Genomic DNA, 23,890 nt, shown 5'->3' with positions numbered 1-23,890 from the left:
ATTGATTGGATGGGCTCTCCAACCAAAACCGATAAAAACTCGAGCAGTAAATTTGATCGAAAATTAAGTGATCTAATCAGAAACCTTCCAGACAATTTTTCAACAGTTTCAGGCAGCATAGATGGCTAACTTGCAATGGTTTTTTCAAGATCTACGATAATTCATGTGAACATCAGAAGGTTTTCAATCAGGTGCCTTAATAGCCCAGGAAGACGTTTCTATTATTACCCGACAAAAAGGCTTAAGACTTTAAGAAAAGATTTACATTACAACTACAAAGATGAAGAATCAAATGAACCACTTAGTTAACCCTATAAAATGTTATTGAAATTTAATGCAATCCTTGCAAAAACACTACCGGCTGCAAATCTGTCGTCTAAAATTACCGACTCTACGAACACCCAACCAACTAACAGAAACGGTTTCCAAGCAGTTACAACTTTTTAATCGAATAATTTAATATTAAAAGGCAACTTGGCAGGGCATCCAGTTCTAGCTTTCCCTATCCCGTTTAATTAGATCTTGCTGGTTTTATTTCGCTGATTTACATCGCGTTTTAGATTTGCGGATGCTGTTGGCCAACCTAATTAACGATAAACTGATTTAGAAATCCTCATTAAAATGATGTTTTGCTCTAAGACGCTGAAATGGATAAAGTTAACCCATCGGTCGATTACTGTTTCAGTCACCGTAACGAGACGTGAACGTGATTAATTGGAGTATATGTATTAGTGTGTCATAATATGGAAGCTAGATGGGTTTTACACAAGTAGAAACTTGATCTCATTTCCTGGTGCAATCTCGCTGTCCCTGACTTATCTATGAATTAGCTCGTCTCCCATGTATTCTGTCTCTAGGGCTTGAGTAATTTTAGTGATTCAGATTGAAATTATGCAAAACTCTGTTTTCAGGGCGCCACTTACGACCGCTTGCACCGCCATTACACTAAATTTAAAATAATAAACCAATAAACAGAAAATTTGATTCAAGTCCTAAGAAAACCCATGATTTTTTTCTTTTTTCTATAAAAGTCGATTATCCGGTTCAAGCAGAATGCGAAATTTGAATATCAGACACTTAGGTGCAAGATTATGCCACAATTTCATGTTTTTCGTCCCGTTTTTGCCCATTTCTCGGAAGGAAATGAGCAAGAACGCTCATCTTTACATCATTCGAGAGAGAACTGAATGTCTTTTTCGAAACTGATTCATCGATAAGGAAATGTTGGCAGTGTTCTCAAAAAAGTCTTGAGTTCAAAAGGTTTGAGAGTTGCGTGAATTTTTTGGTTGCAAAATCGACTCAAACATGACGCTGCTTTTTTGGAAGTTTCTCAAGCCCCATTTGAGCCACAGAATTCTTTTTGGCATCGTTGGATAGAGAATTAAATATTCGACTCAGTCATAGCAACATGAGTGAGGAAATTCAAGTAGTTTTGACGCACAAAGGGAAATATTTGAATACCAGACACTTAGGTGCAAGATTATGCCAAAATTTAATGTTTTCCGTCCCGTTTTTGCTCATTTCTCAGAAGCAAACCGGGCAAGGACGCTCATTTTTACATCATGCCAGAGAGAACTAAATGGTCTTTTTAGAAAGTCAACCATCGATAAAGAAATGTTGGCAGTATTCTCAAAAAGGTTTTGATTTTAAGAAGTTTTAAATTGGCGTGTTTTTTTAGTTGCAAAATCGACTCAAACATGACGCTGTTTTTTTCGAAGTTTCTCAAGAACCATTTGAGCCACATAATTCGTTTTGGCATCGTTGGATAGAGAATTGAAAACTCGATCGAGCCATAGCAACGTGAGTGAGCAACTTCGTTTAGTTTTGAACCGAAAAGCGAAATTTGAATATGAGACACTTAGGTGCAAGATTATGCGAGAATGTTATGTTTTCTGTCCCGTTTTTGCTCATTTCTCAGAAGCAAACTGGGCAAGAACGCTCATTTTTACACCATTCGAGAGAGAACTAAATGACCTTTTTAAAAAGTGAAGCATTGATAACGAAATGTTGGCAGTTTTCACAAAAAAGTCTTTGTTTCAAGAAGTTTTAAATTAGCGTGTTTTTTAGTTGCAAAATCGACTTAAACATGACGCTGCTTTCTTCGAAGTTTCTCAAGCCCCATTTGAGCCACAGAATCTGTTTTGGCATCGTTGGATAGAGAATTGAAAATTCGAGTCAGTCATCACAACATGAGTGCGAAAATTCGAGTAGTTTTGACGCACAAAGGGAAATTTTAATATCAGACACTTAGGTGCAAGATTATGCCAAAATTTCATGCTTTCCGCCCCTTTTTTGCTCATTTCTCGGAGGCAAAATGAGCAAGAACGCTCATTTTTACATCATTCCAGTGAGAACTAAATGACCTTTTTAGAAAGTGAACCATCGATGAGGAAATGCTGGCAGTTTTCTCAAAAAAGTCTCGATTTCAGGAAGTTTTAGATTAGCGTGTTTTTTTAGCTGCAAAATCGACTCACACATGACGCTATTTTTTTCGAAGTTTCTCAAGAACAATTTGAGCCACATAATTCCTTTTGGCATCGTTGGATAGAGAATTGAAAACTCAATCAAGCCATAGCAACGTGAGTGAGCAACTTCGATTAGTTTTGAACCGCAAAGCGAAATTTGGATATGAGACACTTAGGTGCAAGATTATGCCAAATTTTCATGTTTTCCGTCCCGTTTTTACTCATTTCTCAGAAGCAAACTGGGCACGAACGCTCATTTTTACATCATTCCAGAGAGAACTAAATGGCCTTTTTAGAAAGTCAACCATCGATAAAGAAATGTTGGCAGTTTTCTCATAAAAGTCTTGATTTCAAGAAGTTTTAGATTAGCGTGTTTTTTAGCTGCAAAATCGACTCAAACATGACGCTGCTTTTTTCGAAATTTCTCAAGCCCCATTAGAGCCACAGAATTCGTTTTGGCATCGTTGGATAGAGAATTGAAAATTCACGACTCAATCATAACAATATGACTGACGAAATTCGAGTAGTTTTGACCCAGAAAGCGAAACTTGAGAATCATACATTGACTGACATACAATGCATGATTTAAGATAGCCAAAGTTTAGCGCCAAACTTGCATATTAAATATATTATCATAATATCGTAACCCCTTAACTGCTTAAGTCGCTATTAAACCAACAAACTGCAAAAGCTGCTTTCTAACCGAGCAGGTTTCGTTTGAACAAATTTAAATACAATGTCGAAGAGTTGCACGAGTTAATAAATCGTAGGTTGTACAAAAAAACTAGTGGAAATGAATGCGAAATGCCTATGGATATTAAAAAGGTGACAATGATCGATTTGACGCATATGAAACAGATAAGATAAGCAAACAAGCAATTTTACACACTAATATTTGCGTCGTGCATTCGCAATTACACAATTAATATTAAATAAAACATGGAATTTCAGTGAGTCGAGTCAATAAATTGCAGGCTGCTTCACGCAGTCCCTCGAGGACTACTTTTGAAATCTTTCCGCATTTCTTGACAATGCCGAAATATGGGAATCTGGATAAAAATTGCCGAGGCGTTTTGCATAACGTGCTTTGAGGCGTGTATGATATCGTCCATAAATAACCACTGATAAAAATGGAAATTTTATGTTTGTTTCGACCGAACAGATTCCTCTCTCCTCAAAGAAGTACCGTTTGTAATTTAAACAGTAAAATTTAATTGGTGACCATCTAGCAGCTCTCGAAAGCTGTTCAAGAGAGCTTCTATTACATTTAATAATCTAACCATGTAGTATTAAACAAAATCATTAAAATCAAATGTGTATTTCTACTGTTATTATCGATTTGTTGCCATAAGTGTTTGAACTATTGGGGTTTGTTAAGAAACTTAAAATAAGATAGTTTCGGTTCAGATAAAAACGCCTGTCTGTAGTTTATTCATTTTAATAATTTATTTTATGCATTGTTGATAATCGTTGCTTAGTGCTGCAGTTTGCTTGATACTGGTAGAGTAAGCAGCACAGCTAAATGTATTAATGGAGCATTGGAAATTATTATTATTATTAACTGTTGCTTTGTGTAACTCTCTCACTAAATATTTTGCGATGTTATTTCGAAGTTCTATTTGAAAAGAAAACCGTTTTTAGTGCAGCGGCACTAACGTTTTTAGTAAATTGATTTATTTTTCCAAAGTCTATTTTAACATTTACCATCTTGCGCAAATGCGGTTGAAAAATCGAATTTACGGATATCAAATATCACATTAGCGTACAAAAATAGATCTCCCGAAATTGAACAGAACCCTTTCCATCAAAATAAATAACGCAGCCGCAATTAAGAAGCTAATGTTGAAAGAGTTAGTGTTACAGGATATGACAAAAACCTATCACTACTAATACACAGTTTTCGGAAAATGTTATCTAGTATTATGTTACCAGAAGTTTATTCTCAGCGGTAGTTATTATTAATAACTGTTGTTTTGTGTTTTTCTAACTCTCTTACTAAATATTTTGCGATTTTATTTCGAAGTTCTATTTGAAAAGCAAACCGTTTTAAGTGCAGCGACACTAACGTTCTTAATAAATTGATTTATTTTTCCGAAGTCTAGTTTAACGTTTACCATCTTGCGCAAATGCGGTTGAAAAAATCGAATTTACGGATATCAAATATCACATTAGCGTACAAAAATAGATCTCCCGAAATTAAACAGAACCCTTTCCACCAGAATAAATAACGCAGCAATTAAGAAGCTAATGTTGGAAGAGTTATTGTTACAGGATATGACAAAAACCTATCACTACTAATAAACAGTTTTCGGAAAATGCTATCTAGTATTATGTTACCAGAAGTTTGTTCTCAGCGGTAGGTCTGGCGCGGTTACTGGTTTTGGTATCTTGTTCGTTCGGAATTAGGCAGAAAAGCTTCCAATTTAATCTACGCTTTTTAATTGACTTCAGTGGCACCGTATTTGTACTTGAAATGAGTCCGATTTAAACACTTGAAAGTCGACTACGTGAAGAATCAGTTGTACCTAAAAATATTCAACCTCAGGCTGCCAATATGAACACTTTTGGTTCGAACATTTCTCAGTTACTATTCCCGTTCACACTGAGTATAAATTTGAAACTTTGTAAAGCAATTGATGCACTATTCACAGACAAAACTGCAAGCAAATTGCTTATTCTGTTTAGACAACAATCTAAAGCATAGATAAAGCCTTAACGTTCTGAAGAGCTTTAAATATGAAACAACAACTCTATTAAACCTTAACACTATTCCCATCACGACACAGGCTTATAATATCGGAAATTCCCTCTCTTGGAGCTTTGGCCATACATATTTCATCGTATTTCGTCGAATTCCCTGCACGTATCAGATTGCATTCATCAAAGATCAATTTGACAGCAGCGCAAGATATTTTTTGGCTTGGTAATCGAATAAGGTAAGAACAACCTGATTTCAAAACTGAATCCACTTTCTGTACAAATAAGTCAATAACCTGTTATGGAAGAATATTGGTATGATCTGGTAAAATCATACGATAAGTAACTAAGCCCCACCCAACAAGTTAAACATTTGTTACCCTGAAGTAGGATTTTGATTAGGATTTGGAAGCGAAATTGAACCTTTGAATATGTGGATGTTAATTGGAGATTATTGCAAATTTGAAATTTGACTCATTTTGTTTAATATTCATATTTAGGCGTTAAATTGAAGTGGACGAACGACCGCTTCAAATCAGCATAACTCTCATCCCTGGCAAAGGGAAATCAAAGCTGCGTGTTCATAAATCACGGATCTGTTCATACGATTCCATAGCTGAAAGTTAACCAACTGAACCCGCCTGCAGACAAGCGATTTATATAAACAAAATCCGAGGAAGTTTTAATTTAACCCCACACCTGACGCCATTAAACTTTTGAATGACTATGCGCCCCTGTCGCACCTCTCTGTTGCCAAAATAAATTGCCTTAATTAGTCATCCTGTTAACGTGTCAACGTTTCCCTGCCTAAAATGTATTTTATTATAAAAGACACAAAACGAATCAGCCTGGAGTAAAAATAAAGTCTGCACATACATTTTATGTGCGACTATTTGAGTTGATGGTTCAATTAAGTCAATGATCAGACAAAGTTATTACTTTTGAAACAAAGAGTTTAGTGAATCTTAACGTTATCACAAAAAATGGATGCAAGTATTTTTTCCTGGCAAAATAAATCTCGACCATTTGCATATTTATGTAATTGATTTGATAATTCAATTAAGCTATTAGTCAGAGAAAAACCTATTATTTTGAGAATAGTCTTCGAAATAATATAAAAGTTATGAGGAACTTAAGATTCAGGTAGTTTTTCACAAAAATCAACACTAAAAATATGTGTCTCTAATAAACCATCAGCAATAAGTACCGTTCGCTTTCATAAAAAAATTATATTGCAATAAGAGACTATACTAAGACTAATTAAAGCCTTTCTATCCCACATAAAAATGAGTGGTGAATGCAGGCAGTTTCAATTTAAATTTGTGAGAAAGTGACAAAACTAATGGATTATAACGATTGCGAAGAATAGTTTCCAACAAATATTGATGCATAATAATTTCATAAGTTCGAAGAACAAACCGACACACAATCAACATACAATGTGTATATCAGGCTTGTAAAATAAATAGTCAGTTGTTACTAAAATTACATAAATTTTTTCCGACTTAATGTAACAGTTTTTCTAGTACAGGCGTTCAACTAACAACACTAACTAAATAAGTGGTATTTCTAGTTTATAAATGCTTTAAATTCGGTGTTGCTGACTTATAACTTAACAGAAAAAAGAAGCGTTCCTTAATTCTTGAAACTTCTGGATTTCCTTGTCCAAAGACCCCTTCTAGACGTTTTGCGAACACGAGTGGCTGGCATCCTCAGAGGTGTTGCACTCGAAAGCCTACACTGGACTGAAGTCACGCACATCCTTAGTACAGTGAAAGCTATGGAGGGAAACTCCTCTGAGGATGCAAGCCACTAGCGCTTGCGAAACGTCAGAAAGAAAGGTGTAGATACGAAGGAGTAGAAGCCCCAAGATGCAAAACCGAGAGATTAAAAGCACAAAAAATCAGTTGCTATTTTGAAAAGCGTCAGTAGATTTATACGAACAAAGTGAAAAAATTGAAAAAGCATTTCAAAAGAATTTAGTTTCAAATGCTTTGACATAAATACAAACAGAAAAACACAAGACTTCCATTTCTAATTTTTTCATTCTTCGAGTCAAATCAAATCCCTTGATATCTAACAACCAATAAAACAATCAATAGATTTTAATAAAAAAATTAATATAAAACAATCAACTCACCTGATTTTAGCTAATTTAACCACAGTTCGTTGAGGGCTCTTTATCACTTTCCCTGTTGAATCGCCGCTAAACTCCACTCTTTTAACGCAAGAAGGCATGGCCGGAACAAACGAATAATAATCACTAGATTTCATGGAAGACGCACTATCACTGTGATAAGAGTAGAGATTGGAAAGGGGCAACGTTTCGCTTGATCCAGTTAAACCGCGCACATCCATCGCTATTCGATCACTGCTGCTACTGAACTTGCTGTTTTTCAAAATTGTTTTTACTGGTTGAGTCCGTTTCGAGCTTTTGGTGAAATCTTCGCTGCTGGTGCGAGGAAGCCCCAGGTTGCGCTTCTGGCAGCGCTTTGGTGCTTTTGAGGCCGTATTGCTTTGCTTGGAACACTTTTTATCTCGGGTTTCTTTCGGTGGCAATGGGAGGGTGCTGGATTGGTAGGTGCAAAAACTGGAAGATTTGCTCTTCTGAATGGTCCGTTCCGGCTGATCGGAGTACCTAAAAAACAACTTTAAACCGCCATCAAAAACTATACTCTACCAACCTTCTTTCCGGTGCCTTGTAGCCGCATACAAACTCCTTGATTTCCTCATTTTCATCAATATCGCTGATATAATGTTCGTTGAAAAAAACACTGTAATAGTCTGGGCTGGTTTCACAGTTGCTGCCTCCCAAAATCCTGCTGATCTTATCTTCAGTGTTTCCAACATACTTCTTCTGAAGTTCTTGATTTAATGTGCGCACTTCCTCCAATTCGTTTGAGAGAACTGAATCGCGCGATAAATATTTGCTTTTTTGCTCCTGAGTGGATTTGCTCTGTTCTCTTAGAGTGTACATTTCAGGGTATATGGGATATTCGCTAAAGTCCTCCAAGCGTTTGGAAAGATTCTCGAAATTTCTATGCCTGGGCAAAGGCGATAATCCCAACTGGTTGGATAACAGAGCTGAAAATTTGCATGTTTCAGTATCTAACATGTATAGATTGCAGCAAGAAGCTCACCTTGATGATTTTTTGAAGCCACTTGCTTGCTTTGGCTTTCTTCCAAGTTATCCCGATGATACAAGTAGGCTCGTGTTAAAATTGGAGACATAAACTCCACAGTACTGGCCCTGTTTTCCCTCAGTTCCGGATTTTTCACATTACTCATTCTATTGCCACCAGGCGCTTCAAAGCAACTATGCCTACTGCCATCATCGTTTCTTGAATAGCCCGATCTCCAGTCGCTCCCCAGTGGCTCGTGCGTTCTAGAGAAACTGGGGATCCGGCTTCCAAAGTCCATACTATGGCTCCTACTGCCTAAAATAGGCGATCGATACTCATTGGCCCTGCCCCCCAATATTCTCCTATAACCAATTCGCGAGGTTACGATGATATTCGCCATTGGAGGAGGTGTGGGCAGAGGTAAGTCCGGCATACGCAATGGGGAAATTGGGGTAGAATCTTTGGTGTCTCCAACTCGGATCTTTGATGGAGAATCCGACAAAGAAGAGCTAAAATCCCACGATTGCAACACTCAATTTTCGAATCGCTAAAATTTGATCTGTAGGGGCTTTTAATTTCCTGCATACCTTTTGTGTGACATCCCTCTTGTTGAGCTTTGTTCTATTCGGTCACGTGACGTTGCATTGTTCTCCATTTTGATTAAACAGCATCGTAGTTGGAAATGCGCTTTTATCTGGCTCCTCCTGGCAGCGCATCAGCTCTCTATTGTTTCATGAAAACCCAAAAGCAAAGCTGCAGGGCAACTTTTGACTAGAACATCAAGGATTTTATGCTGGGTCTTTTTGTAGCATGAGCGCTCTTTTGCCACAAAAAGTCTGCACAAATTTTCAAGGCAAAACAAAGTATATGATCCGGTAAATAAATTAAACATCGTCAAGCAATGTTCTAAATTTTCGCAATTTCCTTTTACTCCATTACTAAATTACTCTTGGAATCTTCTCGTCAATAATATGGCGAATCCACGATAAGAGTGTCCTAATTGTCGATAAGAAACTGCTAAAGTGCCTTTGGTTCGCCTAAGCTACTAAAAATTCCATTTAAAGAAATGTTAATGACTGCAATTCGCAGGAATTCGTATGGGTTCGCCGACGATATTTAACTTCCCATTTAGTTTCAGATGGAATCGAGAGGTAGGTGGTGGGCATTTAAACGCCGGCTAAAATGCAAAATGATCGGCATGAAATTATTTTTATTATGCACAAAGAATTCGCAATCAAATTTAAATAATGCTCGTTTCGAGATGCAGCTTTTACGCTTGAAAGCAATTTTTTGTTCGTTGAAATTGCATTGTTAATATGTAGAGGACAGTTAAGCTCTGGTCTTAGTTCATCTAAGCGATAAATTAACATCCGTTTTTGTTCTGTTTCTTTAATGTCATATTTTCCCCGTTTATTAGACGATCTTTCAAACTTCAATAGCTTCGCTTCACTGGTGCTTACGGCAATTCATTATCAAACGGAAAGTTCTTGGAGGTTCCTATTCATTAACCCATCCACACTAGTCTTACACTAAAACTGGAGTTCAAGTTCTCTTGTAGATTGTTCACGAAAGGCAACGAGGATTTGGTATATTCATAGCTTTGCTCAAAAAATGCTTCATATTTTTTATGGAAGTTCATCTTAAATATTGTTAAGTTCTGCTTATATGAACACATCCGAAATCTCAGCCAAATGCCTTTACTACTTCTCTGACTAATAAACATTGATTTCGAAAGGCTTCATCTGCATTGGTTTATAAATAATTGCGCCGAACTTTGCCAAGTGAAATAGTAGATACCATGTACAGAAATGTTTGTTAATTAAGTGGCTGTAAACTATACAACTGCCTATAATTATATGCTGTTATTCTTATAAAACTTGTGTTTTTTATAGTTAAACAACTATTCACTAATAATGTCTTTGAGGTTTTTTTTCGGGGTCATTCACATAGTCGTAACTGAGGCCTTAAACTATTCAGCTGGTAGCAATAAAAAGGAAATCAAGTATATATCTTATTTTAATGCTTGGACGGTTAAAAAGAATAACTGAGAAAGATTAAAAATAGAGAATAGTAAAAATAGTCGTTAAATTTACGACGGTGAGATTTATTGGACGTGTGTGAAAATAATGGGAACTGTTAAAAGAGGAAAATTGTTTTAAAACAGCCTATAAGCTTCGACGTTAATTGACTTACAAAGAAATGATTGACCAGAAGAAACAACTCGTTTGATTTCAATATCAGCACTGATAATAACGATCAATTTTATTGATTATTAATTGAATAATTGTGGTGTTTAGATACAACATTAACTTAAACATATATTCCAGCTTCAGGAAATTGCATGAAGTAAAGTAATTGAGCTTGAAGTATTAATTAAATAAAGCACTTGTATGCTCATGTTTGAAAAATCTTTATATGCTTTTGATCGTCTTCTATTTCTATTCTGAGCTCAGCACTTGTAATTTATCTCAATTTATAAAACTTCATTTTTATGTTGGAAACGTACTTAATTATTATTTGATTAGTTTTTAACTGAAATTTTTGCTAAGGAAATTAATTTAAAAACGTGTGCTCAATGTCAAATCAATTTAGCATTGAAAAACAGTGAATGGTTAATTTGTAAACTAGAACTGGAAATATCAATCACAGACTGGGCGGGGACATCCCTGTCCGATCCATCGTCTATATAAATCGTATAAAATAATTCATACATACTTTGGACAAAAACATTTTAACTATTTTCGGCTATCTGATAGCAAATAACAATTCCGCACATTTTTTAGAAAACGTTTCATACTAAGATGTGGAAATGTTTATTTATTTTCCTCTCTGCATAGTTAAAAAAAATGGGCTGCTTTTTCGAATGTTAATATTTTCTTGCGTCTGAAATTTGCATCATCGCATAGAGTTGCATCTGAAAAGGAATAAATGAGATGGAAGGATGTCAATTAGGCTGTGTTAGTAGAATGTCAGGCTAGTAAAGAAAATCACATGCTCTGAGGTTGCAAAAGTTGTCCCATACGAGCCGTAATAATGACAAAACTTGCTACCAACGAATTCACTTACAAAGCAAAGATTAATAGACATTCTGAGAAAAAATTTCAAAACAGATTCTTAACAGAAATGCAAGAACACAAATATTGCTAAACTTATGAAAAGACCAAGTTTTTGTACTGACTTTTTGTGTTGCGCCCAATCATACTCACAATTTGCAATCCAACATACTTTCTTTAGAGCAGCTAGTCGATATCCACAAATACACTGGAAAAATCACTTGAAGACACAATTATTATCCAAATGGACTACGTCACTGGCACAAATTCGAAGATTCCCGGCGTAAGACGCCGCACAGACGCACGTCGTGACCTTGCCCAAGGCGTCGTTTCGTTGACATTGGCGTAAAACCTTTCTTACGCACTTTCTCCTAGATTTTTTTACGATTTTGACTAATCTAGTTGCGGATCCGATACAAAAACGCGCCTTATTCCACACTAGCGATACACAAGTGATTATACTTTGCCAATGAGGGACAAACACCCCTCTGTCTGACGCCCCCCAAAATCGGGCGGCGGGCGGGCGTCGGGGGTGAAAGGGTGACTCACGTTCGGATGGCGATCGTAAGTACGCGTGTGTTCGCACAGGCCCGATTAATATTAAAATACAGTGTGTTGCAAATGTGCAAACCGTCCTTATTAATAATTTTTACTAAATAATTGTGAGTAGTTGCAGGATGGTCTCTTAGTGACAACATGTTGTCTATTATCGCTGCTAGAGAAAACACGAAATAACCATATACAGTGCGTTTGGAAATGATGGGTAAATATCTGCAGAATGATTGTAGAAGATAAATTTAGCTTGAAGAATCAAGAGAAGTAAAATGTTCGCGTCCTACTTCACACCAGAGCGTGGATGACTTCCTTACTGTCTATAGAGATGATTGAGTGTGGAAAAGATGTTCTGCCAGAAGACATTGACAACCCTTAAATATAACATCACTCCTTAAATATAACATTGCCATTTACATTGCAATCCCTCGTCTGCAATAGAGACTTATTGGAAGTTATTAATACTGTCACGCAGTAATAAGGTTAAGCCTTATTTTAATACTGCACTAGCTTTATTTCTTTAACGAAATTGGGATGTCTAGTTCAATATTAAAAGGGCCTAACCTAACTTTACAGAGTTTACCTTTTTATTGGATTTTGGCCGCTGTTTGAGCATTTCCGGTTAACTCTTACGATGCAACAACATGTCTAAATGGAAACTAGGTTATGTACGTACAATGCAATAACCTGCAAGAGAACGTTAAAACTGTCAACTGTCATTTTAAGGTAGAAATATAGCTGTACAGTATCGCTGCACAATTAGCACAGAACAATATCATTAATAAGGGATGCCTTATTTTGAGACTCAATTGCGCAGGCGTATGTGTCAAAATACCACTAAGTTTACTGCTATTTCTGCGTGTCCTTATTGACTGTTCAATAACTCTCTAATAAAGGGATCGCTTTAGTATTATTTATGAGCGATTTCTTTGTATCTTAACCTGACAGTTTTTCAGTCAATATTTTTCATAATCAGTTTCGCATTTAGTGCGTTCAACATTTTCCTATTTTAAGGTAGATAAGTTTCTAGTAGATACTTTTTGATTGGCTTTATAGGAAGACATGGATTATATTTTACTTTTCTGTCAGAGTTTCCGCTTATTAATAATTTCATTTCAATCTTTGATGTTTCAAAAACTAGACTTTTTTCCGGAATTGTTCTTCAGATTTCTCAATTTTAAATATTTTGATTGCTTTTCTGTTTGTGATTTAGAGTTAATCAGTTAATTTGTGACTCCAACTGACTTGATATCTTTGATGTTACAGTTACAAAACCGAACTTTTCTTCATTACTTTGCGCTTTAGACTAACTGTTTTTCAACCTTGTTCTCGTATATCTGTTCCCTTTTTTTAATGCACTTGTTTATTGTTGTTATTGTTTTTTATTCAATGTAACATGTTTATTTGCCAAGCAACTTCTAGTGATTTGATATACATGCTTCATGTTACACGTTATTCGTACTTTATTTAGAAGTTTCCTTTATTAGTTGTATACCTTTTTCAGCGCAATATTATAAATCCGATTTGGTCCAAAACCAAAACTGATAAAAGCAATGCGTGAAATCCTCATATTCATAATAAGTATCATTTAACATGAAGAAGAAGAGAAGTGATGATTTTAATTTCGTAGAAAACCTAGTGGAAGTGAAGCTTCACCACAAAATGTTCTGACCTTTGCTTAAACATTTTCTTAATTAAACAATTTAATTGGTCGTTTTTTAATAAATTCATGGCTACCAAATAAACTTCAGGTTTTTAGATGATTTTAGATAACAACGCGTGCAAACATTCTAGAAGCGACAAATTTTATTCCATGCGGTAATAACGGAATTCTTTGCCAGTTTATTACTAATAAATATCTAATTATACATCACGTTATGCAGGTTGAGTTTATGCAAGTATACAAGAATTTCGTACACTTTAGCAGATACGAAAGCTTTGAAATAAGGAACGATTGGTTGTTTTGTAAAAAATTATAGGCAGAAAAATATTGGAAAAAAGTAATTAGTTTTTAATACAACTGTTTGCAATGTTTAATTATTTGCAACATTCCCAATTAATTGAATATTAATCTGCGAAAAAAACTAGAAAGTTTGTAGGAAATATCATCGTTTCACCTGTAATCTTTATGTATAAAACATAAAAGTATGCTTTTTAATTTCTAATTTAAGCCGAATTTTTAAAAGTGTCTGAGTAATCATATATGGCAAAATCGCTTAATAGACCGATTATAGGGTGTTAATTATTTAAGTAGAAACATATTTATGATTGATTAGAAGCTCAATTTATTTTTCCTTATACCCCACTAAGCGAGCGTTTTTATAAAAATTATTAACGCAAAAAAGTGCTAAAACACGAGTTAAAAGGACATTTTTTAAAACCCCAAGATTAGCGCCATCAATTCTATAACTCAATTTTTGACAATTATTCAAATTAGAAGTTTATTGGTGTAGAAAAGAACAGGCTTTAGATGTGTGAATCACAGGCACCTCCAGAACTATTTGCAGATTAGTTTACACATCGAGACAAAATCCAACAGTCTAAAGTTGACTGCTAGAGAGTTAAATTTTTTGCAGTATCTATGCGATAGATTATCATTTGGTGACATCATTACTCTTTCTTAACCAATATAAGAAGGCAATATTTCCTATTGAATCCCTAAAGTGAATTTGCAGCAAATATTTTGCAAACACCAATAAACAAATAAACACACAAACAAACAAACTCCCAAACAAACCCAAAACGGAAATTTTATAGGTACTACAGGAACTAGGCGACCTCAACAATAAGTTTTCTGTAAGATGTAACAAGAAAAGTTTGAAATAGTACTGACCATTTCAGGTACTGATAAGAACGCTAGAACTGTTAATCGATGAACTTTCTACCGTCATGAATATAATTATAATTAAAGGGATATAGAATTGAGAAACATCTAAACAAAACCAACATTTATAAAGCTTTCAAACCCATTCTTAAAGTTCCAGTAGGTTCTGTTTATCTTGATAATTCCAGAATTCTTCTAGACAACTGTTACTTTAACATATTCTTACTATATGTGGCAACTTTATGAAAGTTTGACGGACATTCAACCATTCAGGTGGAAATTCGTTTATTCAGTGCACATTACTATCCCTCAAGTGAGAGATAAGCTTCATCGCGTTTCTCCAGCCAAACTTTTATTTGTTACTCAACACAAACATTATCCGGAAAAGCACAAACCTGGAAAATATCCACTGGAGATGATTAAAGCCTAAATGCCAACACTCCCTTACCTCAATCCCCTATGTTTTCTATCAACCAGTGGCATACCCAGAATTCTCTTACCACTATTGACTAGTGGATATTGTGAGGAAATAATTTTTCAGTAATTTTTATAACCGAATTTTAAATGTTTGTAAGGAAAGCAAAGAGAGGAACATCAAAGTACACGTCAATTGACTAGACATGAAAGCTTCTCTTCATTTTCTGCTCATAAATTGTCAAAAAGTGTGGGAATTAAATAATTATAATAAAGGAAATAGAAACTAGCGAAAGTTCATAAGTTGCATTACACCCAAATTTCAAAAAATATTCTAGACTAGAACTGGAACGTTTATCGCGCTCTTCTAATCGTGCTTAAGCTCGAGAGATTTGCAACTTCAAAGGCGTCTGTGCAGATGCAAGCTGTTCGTGTCTGGGAAACGTCCGGAAGAAATGCTTACAGCTTAAAAGCCAGAGAAGAATGACCAGTTGCGAAGAAGGGCCGCAAATGCCTTACTTTTCTTTGATGATATTCTATACTCTAATCACAGTGGCAAGAGTGTCTTACTTGTCTTTGTTAATTTACTTTGAATTTTTTGAAATTACACAAGATCATGTCCGATTTTAATCTACGCCAATGTTCAGTTCCTTCCTACCCATCTCCTAAATATCGAAAACTTCCGCGTGGTTAGTCGAAAAAATAACTAACCCAAGGCGTTCCTGTTTCTATCGATTTATGCTCATGGCGAGAATTAATTTTCGGCCAATGTTTCCAAAACAGATAGAGACCAGAGATAAAAATATTATCATGGGGTTGGCCGAGATAAGAGGATATGTTAGAGTACAAGGAAACCCAATAAGGATACAGATACGCCTGAGTTGGATTCAATTTAACTCACGATATTATTGAAGGGTGACTGTAAGTGAATGAATTATTTGTAATAGTGTAAATTAGTCAGACTTCTTCGTTATTCCCTGCAAATGTACGCAGCACTTTGCTATAAAATTATAAACATCGATTCATTTCTGACTAACTAACACGACTAGAATAAAATATCTATATGATGATGATTTTCAGAACCGTTATAAAACTGACCATCAAAATAAACCAATTTCAATCTGCAATTTCTCAGATGAGCACCCTTTGTTGCGGTACAACGAAATAGCCGATTATTTTATTATTATCCTCAGCATAAGGCGTCTTTTGTGGTAATGATGAATTTCAAACCTTACCGTTCTGCTGCATCAATTGTCCATGATATGAATTCCAGTGAATATTGCGTTGATGCTTTTGTTGGGCTTACCTGCAACAAAATAAAAACGAAATTGAAAAGCGTGGAAATAGTAATTGCAGACAACGATGATGTTAAACGATTTTTTTCTAGGCACTAAAACATAAAAAAAATGGTTAACAGTTTTGGTGAAAGTCGCGTTTAAACAAATAAGCGAATTGGCATTGAAAAACCGTAGTTAATTATGAATTACAAGAAAAACCTAATTGCAACTGATTGGTACAAGGTAGAAAGAAGGCAAAATAATTGGATTAACGGTGCCTATGAATAAATAAATTTGAAAAAAATAATTATTTTAATCGTAATTTTACAGGGCAAAATTAAATAGTATAAATCGAAATATTTCCTGACAAAACCAAGTAATACATTGTAAAATCAATCAACTGATTTAAATGCTTGACGTTAACTGGTTTAAGAACAAAGTAGTTTAAGAACAAAGTAGTTTAAGCAGAAGGAAGGAAGCACAGGGCGGATTTGTTTAAGTTTTCTTGGGAAAATGTGAAATGTTTTAAACAATAATTAGTTTATTAATTTAATTTAATGCTTTTCATCATACATTTGCTGACCCCTGATCTATATTATTGAAAAGCGCATAATACGTAATGCGAAAATCGACTAACTATACCAAGTTTATTTATAGTTAAACTTGTTTAAAAATTAACAAACATACGAAGATCTTGAGGCCACAACATAGATTTCATTTTGGTGAAGCAAGAGAGCACTTTTACTATTCAACACTAAATAAAAATGGCTAAAAACGTTAACTAAAAACCAATAGCTATCCTACTAATTAAAAAGTATCTAATCATTTGATAGTTGCTTGATCAAAGTTGACAATATCCAGAAAATAGCCAGATTTTTTTTCTGAATTAAAAAACCTTTTTTAAATGAAACTTCATTTCGCAGATTGTCTTAAAATTGAAACTGTGGAAAAATTAGGAGCCCCGCTTTGTTAAAACTGAATAAAATCAGTCTGAACAACTGAATAAGTAGTCGACTGTGAAAAAGCTCATAAACATTTTAGTTTGTTTCCAAACTTCTATTTGCGCCCGATCTAAATGGGTTTTTATTGAAAGACTATCGCCTCTGCAGCTATTAACTTGGAAATTAAAATACAAAGGTGCATTTTATTGAAAAAGCTGAACACCGGGCGGGTTACTATTAAAGAATGAATACCATTAGGTTGGCAACTCATTTTTGAATCGGCTAGAAAAAGTATAGATTCTATTTTTTCCGTTTCGTTAAATGGGGCAATGATTTCAGAATAAAATCTGTTCACAGTGTATGTATTTATTTCATCAAGCCATATATTTATTATCGGCTGTATTTTGCTTCAGCTGTTGCCTACAAAGTTTAATTATTCTCTGAGTATTTCCTGGTGTTTTTGCCTTATGCTCATGTAGTTTTTTTAATTTAATGAACAAAGCCTAATTGATTGGAGGATCTGTAATTAATGACTCGCTAAACTCTGTATCACCGCAAACACAAAGCTACCAAATTATAGCTTGCGCCGATCACACACACACAATATAATAATAATTATTATTAGCGGCAAAGTAATTGTTAATTGCACCGACTTTAGTTAAGAAAAATAATTAATGACCGTACTTTTGCGCTTACAAATTAGTTGGGTGTCGGCCCCATTTGTCGACCATTATCATTTGAATTTTAAATTCCGCTCTCGACGACTGTTATTACCGACGTGATTAATATTTTTATCATTTCGTATCAGCAACGTGTTATTAGGTGGACTATAAGAGCAGAATAATCGATCCGGAACAAGATTTATCTGAATTTTATAACAAACTTGAAAGACTTGAAAAAATCCAGCGATTTATATATGACATGGGAGATTACTGAATATTTATATAAATAAAATATAAATAAAATTAACAGAAAGTTATTATGTGTTTTGTCATTTTATCCACTTCAAGTTACAAGTTTGATACGTTATTTGAAAATGTTGGTTTATTCTGTAAAAATGGTTAACGTTAAGTTGTTGAAAATTGAGAAGTCTTCAGCGCGTTTCAAAAGGTGGTTTTCAGTGGGGGTTCCTGACAAACTTTTATAGTGTTTTGATAATTAATAAAAAACTTTTCTATTTTCTACCAAGTATATTACCTTCATTACTGTTTTGCAGCAAATTTTGTATTCACTTTGTCTAATTGGATGACGAACGTTTTTTCATAAAAAGAGCTGTAAAACAATGCTCGGTCATTAAATTTCGCCAACACATTTTGATTCGGTTTAGGGCTGAGAAACGTCCTTCGGTCACGGATGTTATTAATTCTTGCCACAATTGCAATTGAGTTTTTAGACTCTCCACATATTTCCTTGATTAACTCACCGCTCGGCGATATAGAAAGTTCCGTAAAACTTCTAAACCAACAAATAACCGATACTACTCTCCTACTCAATAACGCCATTGGTGCTGGACTAAATGCAGCGAAATATGCACTTAATCCCCGTCTTAGTTTTAACAGGACAAGGGGAAAGCGGAGTGTTGCGCGGGTTTTAAAATGAGCGCATAGAACACGATCGGGAGGCTCAAATTCTATAATAATTCAGCAGCTATTGCTAAGATAGAGTCAGATATTCTACTGGTCGACTTGGGTGCTTCGCACTGCGCATATTTTTTTTATTATTTATGACATAGCGAATGCCCAGTATTTAGAATGATATTCAACATTTAGTATTAAAAATGCATCTACCCAACATTAGTATTTTTGGTGATAATAAAGTCCATGAATAAATCGGTTTTAGCTGGACAGATGCAGGATTGGCAGCAAAAAAACTGACGTCTCCAAGAAGATCTAACTTGAAAAGTATCCAAAACAGGTTTCAATTTTAATTCGAACAATTCCGTCATTGGCAAAAGAAGCATGTGGAAACGTATGTAAATTCATTCTTTTCAATACCGAACAGCCAAAAATAAGGGCTGGGCTGCTATTGTAAGCATCGTAGTGTCCTTAAAGATTGAAGTGGACACTCCAAGAAAACCTTCACAAAATAATATAAAACCGCAATCCACATCCATTAAACACATTAGAGAAACAGAGTTTAGGCTTGGTCCGAAGCGATTTTTCCGCGACCTGTTCGTTTTTCTAAATTTTATTGGTTGAAATCACGCCAATAAGAGCGCGGTGCTACTTTTACTGTTTATGGCTTTGTTTATCATGGGCCAACTGATTTTTATTGCCTGGCGTGCCACGTTGATATAAAAAAATAGTATATTGGAACGTTATTCGGTAACGGGAAAGATATAAAATAAGACCTTCATGTGGGTCAAACCATTTTTCAAATAATCCAATCACGAAAGTTCCATTAGCTGGGATTTCCAAGGTTTTCTTGGCAAAAGTATCAAATTTAAACTGTCTACTAACGCCCAATATGTGTTTGGCGTAATACGGTTTGCTTCAAAGGTTATTCAAAGTAGTGGAATTTAAATGTGGTTTTGCTTTAAAGCAAGGGTCTACTTTAGACTAAAACGCTGTTAAATGTTCAGGACTCTTAATGCGTATTCGATTTAAACTACTTAATAATAAACTATCGTATTACAGAATTATTGACGGTAACATGAACATGCTAATAACAAGCTATTAATTTACATAACCTCAAGAGCCAAACTGCCGTGCATCGAATATGGAGATTGGCATAATAAAGTTAGGATCCAAATTATTTCTTTAATCAATTTCCCTAATAAACTCTAATGAAAATTTAAGTACATGTCTCTTAAAAACCCTCGACTGCCGCATGCAAATCAGATACTCATCCAAGGCAATGTCCCGAACGCTAATTGAACGAAATGTGATCTTTCATAATGAACCTCATCCTGCTCAATGTTTCGATAAATCTTTGAGTAGCCATCGTATAAGGGTACATTAATCGAACAGCAAAAAACGGCGGTATGGCGGTTATTTATTTAATTTACCACCTAACGCAGGAAGAATCCACTTGGTGGGCAGACAATTTACTCCTCAATAAATCAAGGTAGGCTGGGCAAACAAAAACCGCTTTTGTGACGTGTCAAGCCCACCTACCGCCTGTCAAGATTATGGGTAATGGCGATGGAAATTGCTTGGTCAAGTGAGCACTGCTCTGATTACGCGATCGTCTCTTGTTACTCATCATATTAAATCTGACACTTATCCCGTCTACGCCCCAAGGCCGCTTGCGATTGGCTCGGATCACTGTGATCAGTGAGCATTAGCGGAAAATTGTACGTTTGTTGAATGAAAACCACTTTTCGCAATTAGTGCTTGAACATCTGATGAAGAATCCCTCCTAAACTTTCTAGGCTTTCATGAGCGCATGGTTGCTCATTTCTCTGAAGCAAAATGATCAAGAACGCTCATTTTTACATCATTCCAGAGAGAACTAAATGTCTCTTTTAGAAAATGAACCATTGATAAGAACATTTTGGCAGTTTTCTTAAAAAGGTCTTGATTTCAAGAAGTTGTAGATTGTTGTTGTTGTTTTTTTTTTGAGTTGCAAAATCGACTCAAAAATTACCCTGCTTTTTTCGAAGTTTTTCAAGTCTCATTTAAGCTACATAATTCGTTTTGGCATATGTCCACAAGAAGCAATGGACAAAGATGTTGCAAAAATGTAATCGAACAAAAGCAGAAGATGTTATCTAGGAACCAACGGATCTTGAACCTACGTCTGGGTTCAACTACTTAATGAATCCAAAGAAACGATGAAACATCTGGATATCTACAAGCCAAAAGTCTGGTGAAACTGCAGGTCTGGAGGCTGCATTATATACAAAGTAAAAAGGCATGATCAGCACTAACGGCAATCAATCTGAAAGTTCTTTACTATACCACTTTAATCAAATTTCCTGTTTCCGTCAGACGAATCAAAAGGAAGATGAAACATTTCTATTTACACTGTCGGTGTTTTAAGCCTAGCTTTTTTCGTTGACTGGAAAAAGTCGAACAATGAACAGATAGATGAATCGAGAAATATGGAAGAACCAAAGATTATGAAAACCAGAAAAAAAACGAATCAATATTGAAAGGCGGGCAGCAAAAGATCTTTTTATTTATTGTTGGGAATTTAATAGTGGCGATTACACGCGGTTCCCCGATCACGTCCGACTGTTCAAGGTCGCACCGACCGACAGATAGACAGGTTCTTCGACCTAAGAACCAAGAGCAAGCCGATTGCTTGGTACCGGGGCTTCCACACTTTGCGGTTAGTACCACTGGTTCTTGCTTGATACATATTGATGCGTTCGCGCGATTTTACGTGATGCAATAGTCATTTTTCGATCAGATACAGAGAATGGTACCCATGCGAAAGGGTGCATGTGTGCATCTTTTTCCAGTTATTTACAAGCTGATTACAGGCCTAGAGGGAATAGTTAATTTTGTTTCTCAATGTGCTTTGGAAGCCACTCGCACGAAACAACGATGGAGTACTTTAATGGGACTCTTGGGGGAGTTTAACAGAACCATTATGATTGTACTATCAGTTATCGAACTAATTCTGCCGCACAAACTGAATTTTGTTTCAACCAACTACTAATTATGTTAAAAGCTTTGTTGAAACTGCAGCTAAAATTGTAAAAAACGTTGCACTTTTCTTTTTGCCCATGCAACAGGTATTGAAAAACACAGATTTTCGTTGCTTCCTTTCGAAAGAGCGATAATTATTTCGCGAATATCAAAAGAAGTAGAGTAGTAGGATGAAAAAATAAAAATAAAATAAAAGTGTTATCAGTTATGGCTGTGAATGATCAAAGTTCACTTAAGTGACTGCCATCCTCTCCATTGGGAAGTGGCTCAGTGATTTGAACACACAATTGTAATAAAATGAAGTAAATACTAATCAAAATCAATTCCTGGGCTTCAGTCATTTATTGTCTATTTATCAATTAAAATACGTCCAAGATTTTCAAATATTTTATTTGATTCTGTCTGTTCCCAAAATTAAATTCCCTTCTCCTCACCTGTATAAATTTTGGTGTGACGGCAAGGTTCTTGCATCTGGTCAAAAAGTTTTTCCGGTTGTTTTCTCTTGCCAGTGTTGCCTTCAGTTTTGACAGTTTTAATTGATAAATAGACAATAAATGACTGAAGCCCAGGAATTGATTTTGATTTGGAATTGAAACACAGTCAGGAAAGTATGTACAGTAAATACTAATGCAAAAACAACATTTCAGCTTCAAGCACAACAATCTACAAGGTGAACTAACTTTTATTAACAAAAAATGTCTGGCTCCTCTGCAATTGATGGTCAAAGTTCTTCAAAAAATTTATCTTTTTCGAAATATCGGTACGATTTATTTTAGTGAAACTCGCTGTGAATTTGTTCTTATGTAAGACTCATAGTTTGATATGAAACAATCGAGTTCAGCCGCTTTGGGCAAGTGATGAATTCTTGAGTGTCGTGGTACAAAAACTATCAGAACTTTTTAGTTGAAGGATGAAATCAACTCATTTTTTTATGTTGATGCACTAATCATGTATTCACAATTTTTTGCTCTTTGTAAAATCTTGTAGCATTCATAGCTTTTGCGTAAAAAAATATGTCTGTTTTCTAGGCACTTAGGCTGGGCATTTACTGCGAATCGCCCTGTTCAAAACGTTTTTCCATAAGCTAATTAAGATAACTGTAAAGAGAATATATTTCAACTGCTGCAGTTTGACAAGATTATACACTATGGCTAAGTGTTACTTGGCCGTAAGTAACATTTACATATGTGCTTATTGCCAACTTTAAAATGCTTTCATTCTCAATGTTGCTCGAAGAATGTGTGAATGGGCCCGTTTTCAGTACGCTGGATAAATCACTTACTTGAGCTTGAACAGAACAATCGCAAAACAGACCTTTGACCTTTTTCTGATAATTCTAAGAGCGCAATATGAAGCTTTCTCAGACAACCGATAATCTTCAACAAGCCTAGTTGCATACTCCAACCTTAACAAGACGAATTGATGATATTTCATGAAGAAAATAAATTCCCATCTCTGAGGAAGCGTAATCCAACTCTTTATTCGGTTGCCGTTTAATTTATGGCATTTTCCTTAAAAGTTCCTCGCAGTTCTCACGCCACCGCACCAATCCGTCACGGTTTGCAATTACCGCCGGGAACCACTGAAGAAGTCCTCTGGTCGATTTGTTTGAATGGGTCGGTGTCAGTGTGATTCTTCTCCTGCTTGTTTGATATTGACATGGACAATGCCTATGTCGGTTCCTTAATGAAATGCAAACATCCACTTGGATAGCTTATACATGTAGTTAGAGGTACCTTTGTGTATCGTGCACAAATTGATGACGATTTGGAGCTTTGATGATGAAGACTGTCTGTGTTGGTATTGAAACCGAAAGTTCTTTGACTACTCGTGATAGGAAATGTACAGCGCATGAAAGTGTATATATTAAACAGCAAATATTAGCACTTGTAATGCTTTCTAAATCTAATCTAAAATAGTCATGTTTGTTAAAGTGCATTCGTCCAA

General features: G+C 35.4%; 2 protein-coding genes across 2 annotated transcripts in view; both read right to left on the bottom strand.

Annotated features, from left to right (window-relative positions):
- LOC109536006 (protein prickle) overlaps positions 1-23,890 on the bottom strand; it is a 244,034-nt gene that overhangs the window by 189,879 nt on the left and 30,265 nt on the right. The gene's annotated exons all lie outside the window — the stretch shown is intronic.
- Positions 7,223-11,487, bottom strand: LOC109534618. The gene is made up of 5 exons (XM_019900344.2): positions 8,872-11,487; positions 8,303-8,793; positions 7,847-8,246; positions 7,303-7,800; positions 7,223-7,238 (listed from the first exon to the last, which is right to left on the bottom strand). Exons 1-5 carry the CDS (start codon positions 8,937-8,939, stop codon positions 7,223-7,225), a joined length of 1,473 nt encoding a protein of 490 aa, XP_019755903.2. The 5' UTR covers positions 8,940-11,487.

This window comes from Dendroctonus ponderosae, unplaced genomic scaffold, assembly GCF_020466585.1.
Source record: "Dendroctonus ponderosae isolate FM_Combo_2020 unplaced genomic scaffold, Dpon_F_20191213v2 Dpon_F_20191213_6, whole genome shotgun sequence".
NCBI classification, from domain to species: domain Eukaryota; kingdom Metazoa; phylum Arthropoda; class Insecta; order Coleoptera; family Curculionidae; genus Dendroctonus; species Dendroctonus ponderosae.
Note: the sequence above shows the minus strand (reverse complement) of the source record. Positions and strands in the feature narration are given on the sequence as shown.

Excerpts from the sequence above, each read along its gene's own strand:
- LOC109534618 (XM_019900344.2), bottom strand. The coding sequence starts at position 8,939 with ATGGAGAACAATGCAACGTCACGTGACCGAATAGAACAAAGCTCAACA. Across the intron at positions 8,794-8,871 it reads AGAGGGATGTCACACAAAAG|CTCTTCTTTGTCGGATTCTC; the intron begins GTATGCAGGAAA and ends GTGGGATTTTAG. Across the intron at positions 7,801-7,846 it reads TACAAGGCACCGGAAAGAAG|GTACTCCGATCAGCCGGAAC; the intron begins GTTGGTAGAGTA and ends GTTGTTTTTTAG.